The sequence below is a fragment of the Astatotilapia calliptera genome, chromosome 3 (assembly GCF_964374335.1).
Source record: "Astatotilapia calliptera chromosome 3, fAstCal68.1, whole genome shotgun sequence".
Classification (NCBI taxonomy): Eukaryota; Metazoa; Chordata; class Actinopteri; order Cichliformes; family Cichlidae; genus Astatotilapia; species Astatotilapia calliptera.
Window position 1 is genome coordinate 9053354 of NC_137424.1, and position 12179 is coordinate 9065532.

A 12179-nucleotide genomic window follows, 5' to 3' on the forward strand; every position below is an offset into this window, starting at 1 on the left:
TATACAGACCATAAATATTTAAACAGGCACATAGTTTTGTTCTTTAAGGTTAACAAAACCATGATAACGGTGTCTACGTTACAGGACATTTCAATGTGAATAACTGGTAAGTGCTCTATTCTTAGGAAACCGTGGCCTTTCTGTCGGTTTGGATCTGCTGATGAGCCTTTGGTCTATATAAATAGACTGACTATGGCATAATCATGACTTTTGTCATCACAGAAGTGATGGGAACATTCAAAGACTAAAAAATAAAGCTGTGGAAGAGCAAATAGTGTGCACAATTCATCTGATCGCAGAGAAGCAGTGAAAAACCCACAGAAAGTAAAAGATAGACATCCTAAAAACTGGTGCAATTCAGTATAATATCATTGCATGTTTTGTTGCAATGGAGCAAACAACAACAGTACACTACTTTGCTGGGACTAAAGTATCTCTAATATAACATGGATGCTGTAAAATGTGATTGTGACATCCTTGACGTATGCACAGGAGTACAGAAGTAAAACAGCAGGAGTGTTAGCTCTACAGAGGAAAAGACACGCCTGTTACGTCGCTTACTACCTGCTTCTTGTCACCACATCGCCCGGTAGGATGGTTTCGACTCTCTCTGTAAGTGTACATCTCACTCTAGACTCTGGCTAACCCATTCTCTCCTCCCTCCACAGCATTCCTACCAGCCCACCTATGGCTGTGCCACATCATACTGTTCACGGTAATACTGGTTTAATGTTGGGCAGCGATAAAAAAATAAAATATCGCGATAGAATATGGGTAAAGTGCGCATGCGCAGTGCCTTTGTTTTCATATGCACATGGCCAAAAAAGCTTGGCGGTGACAGAGAATGAGAAAGCGGATCGTTGAGTGAAACACATGAACCAGAACTGGTTTGTAAAAATGCTGCAACTTCAGTGGTGTGGAACTGGTTTGGTGTTTGTCTGTCGGATACACAACAAAGGACTATTTTTTTGTAGAACATGCAAGCGGCCGTCGTTATTGCCATATTTTTCGGACTAAGGTGCTCTTAAATCTGGGAGTAATCTGGGTCCTAAACTCCGTCCTTCAGGACCCAAAGTCAAACGAACACTGCGACATCACTGAGAGTTAAAAACGGTCTAAATTCTTTCATCTTTAATAAAACGATCAGTGTTGCTGCTTTACCAGGTGTAACTATGAAGTTTAACATCCAGGCATCCATGAAAACAGAATTTATTATATTTAACGGACTTAGAAGTTAACAGGAAGTTAGCAGGAAGTTAGCGGAAGGTAGCTCACTGGTTTTGCTAGTGCCTAAGCATGATATAGCATGTTCTGACTGAGAGATTTCTGAACAAATTAAAACATACAGCTCTGCTGTCACTTCCAACATAAATGAAGACAGAAAACTAAACAGCAGTGACGTTTGTAGGGTATATAATGATGTGCTACGTGATCGCTAGCGACACAGCTATGTTAGCATAAACACAGTGAAGCTGGAGGACGAACACTAACACTTTTCCACTCGATAAAAGTTAACGTGAGGGTTCCTGATGGTTAGAGACAAATGCAATCGCATGGCAGGATGCTGTAAACCACAGGTGTCGAACTCCAGACCTCGAGGGCCGGTGTCCTGCAGGTTTTAAATGTGTCCTTGATCCAACACAGCTGATTCAAATGGCTAAATGACCTCCTCAACATCTCTTGAAGTTCTCCAGAGGCCTGGTAATCAACTGATCATTTGATTCAGGTGTGTTGACCCAGTGTGAGCTCTAAAACCTGCAGGACACCGGCCCTCGAGGCCTGGAGTTTGACACCCCTGCTGTAAACCATAGGTGTCAAACTCTGGCCCGTGGGCCAAATTTGGCCCGCAACCTAATTACATTTGGCCCACGAAGCCATACCAAATTACTATTAGAGCTGGCCTACTGGTATTATACAGCTAATATATATATTGTTTAGTATTAAGCTTTGCTTGTTCCATATTCAGTTTTTCAGCAAAACGTGTTTGAGTCCATAAGAAAAGATTCATTCTTATATCTGGAGGAATAAATATATTTCAATAAATATTAACGTTAGCCCGCGACTTTGTTCCAGTTTTGAATTTTGGCCCACTGTGTATTTGAGTTTGACACCCCTGCTGTAAACGGACCAAACTTCAGTCAGGAGAACAACTGAGATAATCCATCCACAATACGAGGTTAGTCATTAATATACTGCAACAACATGGGAATAGAGCCGCTGCCAGAGAATTCAACATTAATGAATCAATGGTAGAGAAGTGGAGGAAGCAAGAAGAATGAGTTTAATAAAGTTTGATTTATCTGACTGCTTTGTTTCGCTTAATGTGCCTTATAATCCCCTGCAGCTTATGGTCTGAAAAATACGTACTGCAAACAAAATCATTTGAAGAACTTGTTACATTAGCCTTGAGAATAGTTAGCTTCATAACTTGGCCAGCTCCAGGCCTCGAGGGCCGGTGTCCTGCAGGTTTTAGATCTCACCCTGGGTCTACACACCTGAATCAAATGATTAGTTCATTACCAGGTGTCTGGAGAACTTCAAGGCATGTTGAGCCATTTAAATCAGCTGGACACGTCTAAAACCTGCAGGATGCTCGTGGCCTGGGTTTGGACACCACTGCCATAACTGAATACTGAAAGAAACTACAAGTCACGATCAGCTTCCTCATCAAGAACATCGTGAGAAGTCAGTGCAGCTGAGCAGACTTACTCAGGAGGAGTGATAGAGAAGGACTGAAGAATGGCCACATCAATTCTCCCTGTGCGATAACACAGGTGGATCCTGCAAAACGAGTGTGTTGTCTCTAGTACAACACATAACAATTCTGGGTTTATCTCTGGACTCCATCTCTTTTACATCACTCTGTCAGAGGCCATAGCTGTGAGTGCCTTCAATCGGGCATACTGGGCATTTACCTGGTGGGCCGACAGTGATTCTTCGTATTTATGGGTTGATGGGTTTTGTTTTGTTTGTTTGTTTTGTAACGGCATGAGCAATGAAAGGTGGTGGATTGGCCAGATGCTAGCCGATGTGTAAAAATAACTCAGTTGTTTGGTGGTGGCTATGGCAGAGCTTCCAAAGCCCTGCTCACAGCATTCCTGACTCTTTTTCGCCTGCACAAAACAGTCCCCTTTAGATTATACCTTCGGCTACTGGGTATGATGGCTCAGCCATCCTGGTGGTCTGGCTTGGCTGTTTAAGAGGGTTTCAGCGCTGGGTGGTTTCTTCAGGCGCTTCCTACTGTTCTTGTGAGGATTGACAATACCACCATGGGGGCTTATATTAGCCATCGGGGAGGGATGCATTCACGCTAATAGCAGCAAACATTTCCTCTCTCTGAGTGCAACACATCCCAGAGTCAGAATGGGGAATGAATCTGCGAGGCGTTGTGTTATATGGTGATTGGGCTTTGCATCCAGCCACTGTAGAACAGCTTCAGCTGGAGCTTTTAGCCACTACATAGAGCAATAATCTTCACTAAGCTTGATCTTAGAAACACGTTCCATCTGGTGGACATTGGGGAGGTGACGAATGGAAAACTGTTTTCAACACTTGGACATTTCAAGCGTGCCGGGCTGACAAATGCCTCAGTTGTTTTCCAGGCTTTAATCAATAATGTGCTCTTTGTATGTGCACCTGTTTGACCTGCAGATTTTTTTCCAGAGAACAACTAGAACAGGAAGCAAGTCAGAGTTCTTCAATGACTATGAGACACTAAGTCTAGTCTTGGTCTTGGTAGCCGGGGATCCGTCCACCATGGCCTCTGATCCTGGCTGCCATGTGGCACACATTGCATGCGACCCCTATGGCGCCCACTGCAGGTGGTGGGCCTGCATAAGAATGGGCCCATGTCCCTTTTTCGGGTTGTGCCCAGCCAGGCCCCATGGACCAGTGCCCGGCCACCAGATGTACAGCTTCTGGCACCCTCCCCGGGCCTGGCTCCAGGGCAGGGCCCTGGTAACACTATCCCAGGCAGGGTGAACTGTTTCCTTGATCTTGCACTCATAGGGGTCTTCTGAATTAAATTGAATTGAGGAGCAGACACAGACTGTTTTATATGAGATCCTTCTCATGCACTTCAACAGTCTTATTCATCATCGAGTCTTAAATGATCCTGTTATGACCAATGACTGCTCGACTGTGTCAAAGAGCTACTTCCACAGTGTGGAGAAGCCATAATTCTGACTCCACGCCAAATAAAAGGGGGAAACCCTCCCAGGGATTGACACCTAACAGTTAAATAGTTAAAGGATTAAACTTCTCTTTCCTTTCTTTAAACAAAAAAATATTTTCAAAAAACTATTCAAAGGTCCCAAATATCTTATTTCACTCACAAGGCAGACGAGAGGCAGCTGTGTCATTATGGCGTTTGTATCCTGCTGCTACTGGGACCAGTTACAGTTCCTTTCACTAACACACACACACATTCTAGTTTTGATATCTTAGTGAGGACACCTAGTTGACATGATCCTTTTCCTAGCCGCTCACTGTAACCATCAATAATGGATGGTTAACGCTCAACCTAAACCTAACCATAACCTAACTGTAACCCTGACACTAGAACCACATTGTGAGTCTCAAACTCGTGAGGCACTTTTGTCCTCATAAATGACTGTTGGTCCCCACAAGTATAGTAACATTCCAATTCTTGGTCCCCACAGAGACATCTAAACAGGTACACACACACACTTTCATGTATTTTTGTCCACAGTATAAAAGCTGTTTGGGGCTGGGAGGAATCAAGTCCGTCCATGGCAACTTTCCCCGACTGCCTTCCACATTCTTTGAGTGCTTGCCTTGTCTGCTCGCTCTGGCGCTTTAATGACTTCCTTCAAATGGTACCAACACTTCAGCAACGACTGCAACATCATTTTTTCCATCTTCACAGCCCTGGAAGCATTGGACAGTATCATCTAATACATGGAAAATATTAAAACAGCTCAGCTCACAAAAGCAGGGAAACCTTGGGTGCAAACATGTGGAGACCACTAATTCATTTACTGCATGTTGCCTCTGCTCAGTAGAACATGGATCTACATGTTCACTCCTGCACTGGCCAAAGCTGGTAGTGGTACTGCTTAGACTCTTTGAGTGCTAACATTGGTGCTCCAATCATTTGGTCTGGCTCTAACGGTGTGATTCAGACTGAGCAGACCTGGTGCATTTTGAATCAAAACTGCAGAGTCATTTTACTATTATTTCATAAGGAAGAACAGAGAAGAGTCCATGACCACGTTATATCAGTAAAGATGTTGTGTCTGCATGAGAGTAGACTGTCTCTGCAGGCAGCATCACACCCAAACAGAGCAGACAGCCTGTTCATCCTGAGCTCGCCAAGGTCACCAAAGGTCAGGCGGACAAAAACCTGCAGTCTTAACAAAGCCACAGGCAAAGACACTCTTTATTATCAACTATCTAATAAAACGCAAAACAGCCGAGAAGTGAATCTGCCATGAATTTCACAACTTTACAAGCTAAGAAATAGACACTGAGCTTTATATTGATTAAATATGTTAAATAGATATTAAATTAAATATAGATCCTGATAAATGCCTCGTTAATTTTTCATCATAGAATTAGTGTTGAAACAACCCCTTATCCATGTTTGATGCCCTGCAATGGACTCACAGCCAACTGTAGAAAGCAGCCCAATCAGAGGCACTTTTTCTTTGACCCAGTTTATTCTAAGTGGAGATATTATCTGAATTTCAGGAGTGGGACCACACCTCATTCTCGCCGCCTCAGTTTATATATGCCCCCTTCACCAATACCCTCTGTTCTCATTTTCATGCCCACCTGGAGCCCAGGAGCCGCTGCCGGTCCTCTTTGAGGCCTTCCCCACACTGCAGCACCAGTACACGCTCCCTCATCCATCATCGTTCATCGTAACTGAGGATGTGGTCCCAGCTAGTGAAATTGCTAGTAAAAATGTTAATGTGATGAACTCACCAGCTACTGGCTCACTGACATCCAGTACAAGAAGGCCAGGCTTACCAAAACATACAGTTTGATTTGTGCGCTCTGCTGCTGCACACAAATACTGTCCAACACAAGGAATTCAGCCTGGATTTACACTCGTCCCAGTGTCCTATGGCAGGTCAGCTCCATCACAGGCAAGGACAGCTCTGACGCTTCAGAAGTGTTATCAAAATAAATAAATAAATAAAATAGAAATAACATAGTAGTTTGGATCAAAAGCCAGACTAAAATAATAAGTTTTAAGACACAATTTAAAAGACTGCATGGACTCGGAGAGACGAATATAAAGAGGGAGGTTACTCCAGAGTCTGGGAGGTACGACAGCAAAGGCCCGATCCCCTCTGGACTTCAGACGAGACCTCGGTTGCGTCAGGAGCATTTGATTGGAAGATCTAAGTGCCTTATTAGGGATGCACAAATGGAGGCGCTCGCATAGATAGCTGGGAGCTAAATTGTTTAAAATTTTAAAGGTAAGCAAAAGAATTTTGAATATTGGTACGATATTCAACAGGGAGCCAACGTAGGTTGGCTAAAACTGGTGTGATGTGGGCATAATTTCTAGTTCCAGTTAAGAGACGCGCAGCTGCATTTCAAACTAACTGGAGCCGGTGAATAGAGGAAGGTGGGAGGCCCGAGTAGAGAGAATTACAGTAGTCTAATCTGGACGTGATAAGACCATGAATGAGTTTTTTAAGGTCCTTCAAAGGGAGGTATGGCTTTGCTTTAGATATCTGACGCAGCTGGTAGAAACTGTTTTTTACCACAGAGGAGGTCGATTTCTTGAGCTGTCCAGGAAAACACCAAGGTTTCTAACAGTGAGTGAGAGATGGCTACCAAGGGGCCCTAAGGCATCAGTAAGTTGTTCCAGCGGGGTGTGACTATCAAAAACTATAACTTTTGTCTTTCAGTGTGAGAGACGTGACCACGTTTGTACCTCATTTAGACAGTCAAATAGGGGTTCCAGAGACGTAGAGACATCTGATGTCAAAGGGAAATTAATTTTTATGTCGTCGGCGTAGCAGTGAAAGGAAATGTTATATTTTTTAAGTATTACTCCCAAAGGCAGCATGTACAAGGAAAAAGAACTGGGCCGAGCACAGATCCTTGAGGCACACCACAGTGAATTTGTTTTTAAAAACTGAAGCTGGCCCTCCACCTCTGTCAGTGGACTGGGGTGAGCTCAGAAAGGTGAATCGGGTTGGTTCTGAGAAAGAAAAGAACTCACCAGGGCAAAGCCAAGTTTCAGTCAAGAATAAGAAGTCCAGCCCGGATGAAAGAATCAGCATACAGAGTCCTGAAGTTGGCAGCATGGTGTTCAGAAAACAGCCTGGGACTGGGAGGTCATTGTCAACGTCAGGAGGCACTGACTTGGCCCCCCTCTACATCAACGGGGAGTGTGTGGAGAGAGGGTCCACACCTCCCGGTTCCTTGGTGTCCTCATCTCTGCTGACACCTCCTGGACAGACAACATCTCAGCGGTCGTCAAGAAGGCCCAACAGCGGCTGCACTTCCTGAGAGTCTTCAGGAAGTACAAGCTGAACTCCAACCTGCTGCTGACATCACAGTATGGTACGGCAGCTGCACTAAGGCGGATAGAGGCTTCAGAGTGTGGTCAAGACAGCACAGAAGATCATCGGCTGCCCTCTCCCCTCCCTGAAGGACATTTATTCCTCCCGCTGCCTCAGCAGAGCAGCAAGCATTATCCATGACAGCTCCCAGTCCGGTTCTAACCTGTTCAACCTGCTTCCCTCAGGGAGGCGCTACAGGTGCATCAGCAAGGAGACCCACAGACTCACAACAGTTTTTTCCACCCGTAACCTGAACTCACACATGATAAACACAGTTCCACCCCCCAATGTAGGACCTCTATACACAGACTACACAACTATCATCACCACTGTGCAACACTTAATTTACGTGCAATAACCCACACTGTAATATATAGCACTATGTTTTGTTTCTATATTTGTAGATAGTGCTGCAGAACTGTGCAACTCACCCCCCTTTCTTTCCCACGTCTGCACTGAATAGGAGATGCTCTGAAGCTTATTGTGCATGTGTGTAGTGACAATAAAACGCATTCTATTCTATTCTGTTTTTGTTCACATGCTAAGTTCAGCATTCAAAATCTTGGTGTAATGTTTGAGTCTTCTCTGAGTTTCAACTGTGTAAAATCTTTATCTCACTCCTAACATTTCTAAACATGGTCTCCTCTGCTGAACTGGAAGAAATTATCAATGCGTTTCCATCATTGCATTTAGATTAATGTACTGGCCTCTGTGCTGGATTAGAGAAACCACCAAGGCTCTGCACCAGTCTACAGCTGACTCTGTCCATTATTTTAAAAAGCACTTCAAAACCTTTTTGTTTAAACAGATTTTCTGTTGAGAAGTTTTTAAAAAATTTTAAAACTACAGGTTTATGTTATTTTGGCACTTAATGGGTTTTTTGTGATGGTTTGTCTGTGAAAACGTCCTCACAATCACTAAAAACCAAAGAACACCGCCCCCACAGTAAAGCGGTGGAAACATGGGTCATTTTTCTGCTAAGAGCACAACATGACCTCCCTGCATGGAGGGCCAATAGACAGGACCGCGTATCGTACTGTGACGAGGAACCTTCGTCCCATGAAGATGGATGTTCAAGCATGACGATGATCCAAAACATCGTGTCGAGGTAACAAAGCAGTGGATGAAAATAAGAGTGGCCTATCGAGTCTTCCACTCATCACCTCCAGCTGGTGACGGCAGATGGCTGCCCCTCACCGAGCCTGGGGTTACTTCTTCTTCTCTGTAATGTTGTAGGGTATTTACCTTATAAATATGAAATATATAAATATGAAATATGTCAAAACAAAGCAGAGACAGCGATCAGTGATAACTGATTCTCAGTGCTGGAGATAAGGATGTACGGTAACCTTCAACATTACACATCCTGTGGACACATACTGTTTGATCTATTGTTAGCATAAAGACGCTGACAGGTGCAGATGAATGAGCCCCTGATTTCTTCAGCCTACAGCAGACAGACTGTCAGGAGTTAGCTGTAGGACTGCAGAGCGTATGCTTGGTTTTATGTTGCGTTGTTGTTTTTACCCTGACAGATGCCAAATGATCTGTCTGATCAAACGGGCGATTGTGGAAGAACACAAGCGCTTTGTCCTCTGGAGGCTGCTGACCTTCTCTGGCCACACAAACTGCTACACACACTCACACTGACATCAGACATCAAACAAGACATCAGACAACACATCACCAAGAAGGCAAGTTTAAAGCAGTCCTACAGAAAGGTTTCAAAACTCACTCCCACAGCTTGATTCCAAGGATGTTAGATTCCTATCGGGCCTTTTCTACTGTTAATGTTTAAGCTAAATGACAACTTTGTTTGTCCACTGTCAGCATTCGAAACAACTTCTACAGGGTTTAATGGAGCACACAGATTTGACTTTTTACAAAAGCACTCAATGAGCTGTAGTAATGAAGAATTGTATCACAGTACGTTTTGTCATATCCTGTCTAAGATGTTTTTTCTTGCATGAGCCTAAGCACTCATTTATACTCGTATCCAATACAACTGATTTCGGTTTTATGCTTCCTAAAACCCTTAAAATTCCTTGTCAACGTCTTTTAGTTTAACCAATCCTAAAGAAAATCAAGCTTTGCTGCTCTACTCTATTTCCCGTTCCCTGCAACATGTGTGTGGATGCTGAATGAGACGGGTGGAGGGATGAGCGCTACATGGTTGTGTTTGAGCAGGAGGGCCGGATGATGAATGGGCTTTTATAGACATGCTGTTCGTTTACGGAGGCTTGTAGGCGATGATCTCTTTAGTGTAATATGAAAAGGAAACAGACACATCGTGATATCACAAACACAGTCCTACATTTGTGCCAACCTAATAAAATAATATGCAGTACTGTGTGAAACTCATCAAGTGGCCTGAACTAAAAGTTCTCCAGCAAGTTTAGTAGCATTGCTACTTGAGATCGTTCATGTTGCAGCCAAGAACTTCACTGATGACTGCTGCCATGGTGTAAATCAGCTGGTTGGTTCCAGCGATGGTCACACTAGGGACTGTCCACTGCAGTAAAAACTCTGCATTATCACTCCGTTACCTGCTGCAAGCACTGCCACAGTCTGATTTTCTTTCATCACTACCTGAATTGTTTGACTAAAAGGAAAAAGAAATGGCAGATGTCCTTCTCTACAGGGGAGAACTGTTGGCAAACTGTTCACCACCCCCCAACCGCCCTGTCTGTCATCACTCCACTAGCATTGCTGTTTGTAATTATATTCACTCCACTTTTACACACCTGTACATAATATCCTAAAAGCCACAAATCAATTAGAACCCTGCTCTGTTTGGTAATGAACTGTGATAAAACAAATATCCCCTGCCTATGAAAAACCATAGGCTTCCCAAGGGAGTCATGAGTTCATAATGTTCATGTTCATAAACACTGAAAGCTGACATGGAGTAGGTCCCAGGCCCTGAACTCCATAAGCAAGAAAATGGATTGATGTATAAATACACACACACACATATACACATATATATTAGGGGTGCAACGACAAACAAAATTCACGGTTCGGTTCGATACTTTGGTGTCACGGTTCGATATTTTTTCGATACAAAAAAAATGTTCATGCCTTTTTAATTTGTCAGTTATTAAAATTATAAATATATATTTTAACTCAAAAGTACAGTTTTTAAATTTAATGTTGCTGAAACAACAAAGTAATAAAAAATAAATAAATCTATCTGATGGAGGAATCGCTCATCTTTGGAAAAGAGAGTTTATTACAGAGAAATGTCTCTTTCAAAATAAAAGCTCTACTATACGCTTCTTCTGGGCTATATTCTCAGCAGCATATTAAACATATCAGGTCCCCATAAGGAGAATCCTGTGCTAACGGCTGTCTAAATGACTCGGGTAAAGTTTGTAGCATGGTGCTTGTTGTTTTGTCTGCTTCCACTTGTCTTTGCACCAGGATGATGTCGGAGTAAATGTGCAGTCATATTCGTTGTGTTCCCACTAGTGCTGTCAGCGTTAATCTGAAATGACCTTAACGCCACAACACGGCAAATCTCCATTAACGAGCGACCGCGGATCGCCCCGTGCGTGGGGCTAGACGGCCAACACGTTAACGAGCTAACTGCGCTAACACACTAGTTCCCACCCATGTAATTGAGCATTGCGTGGCACATCCAACATACTGTTTTACTTTAGTCCATGACGCGCTTACCTTCAGGGTCATACGTCACATGAAAACCAAAATAGTTCCAAAGGCCAGATCTGAATGAGGATGGGGGAGGTTCAGTTTGCCATGTTGCAAGGAGCTTAACTTCTGTCTCGCTAGCTTGCGCTGCGCTCAGTGGATCTGTGCTCGACAGTGCAGCCTAGGCGGAGTAGTCGAACACAGATCCACTGAGCGCTCAACACAGACAGCATCTGCAGAAGGAAAGTTGATGAAATAAATTAAAAATGTTGTATTGTTCGATACATATGTGTACTGAACCGAAAGCACTGTATCGAACGGTTCAATATCGATATGAGTATCGTTGCACCCCTAATATACATATATATGTGTGTGTGTGTGTTTCTGCTGAACCACATCATAATGAATAAATGGATAAATTTCCAAAATCCCGGAGCAATGCAAATTAGCCGGTGCGAGGTAAGGAGCTCTGTCATTGGTTAGACAGTCTTAGCTTTGCACCTATACCAAAGGCCATTCAGCCTCTGTGTTTACACTCTGCCTACACAGATGTTGGACATGAGACGACACAGGAAAAGGATTTTTGATGTGAGGTTTTTATTGAGATTTTATTTCTTTTTTTCTGATTTGAAGTATTTATTAATGGAATAATTATTTATTTTCAAATACTGATTTATAAATATTTATTTTATTTTATTTTATTTTTTTGCCTGTCCCGTTTGGCTCTTTTGCATCAGAATTGTTGTCTAAAGGCAAAGAAAGATGCCCAACGGATTTACTTTACCAAACTGACCATCCCAGCCTTGCCATAATGGTCCATTTGATTCACCTTTTATTGTTTATTTTATTTTCACTTACTGAATACGGGACAGACTTGACTGGGGGAAAGAAGGGGAGAAAGAAAGAGAAACAGCTGAGAAGAGGGACGGGGGAGAAGGGCAAAAAACAAAAACCAACAGAATTTTCTTTTCAATTAAATTA

General features: G+C 43.1%; 1 protein-coding gene across 1 annotated transcript in view; it reads left to right on the forward strand.

Annotated features, from left to right (window-relative positions):
• Positions 1–5004: 5004 nt before the first annotated feature.
• The window catches only part of LOC145422861 (protein NLRC3-like), a 35332-nt gene continuing 28157 nt past the window's right edge, over positions 5005–12179 (forward strand). The window contains exons 1-4 of the mRNA XM_080294744.1: positions 5005–5071; positions 5286–5348; positions 5803–5922; positions 7444–7548. Of these exons, the coding sequence (XP_080150870.1) occupies positions 5005–5071; positions 5286–5348; positions 5803–5922; positions 7444–7548 (355 nt within the window). The remainder of the gene's footprint in view (positions 5072–5285; positions 5349–5802; positions 5923–7443; positions 7549–12179) is intronic.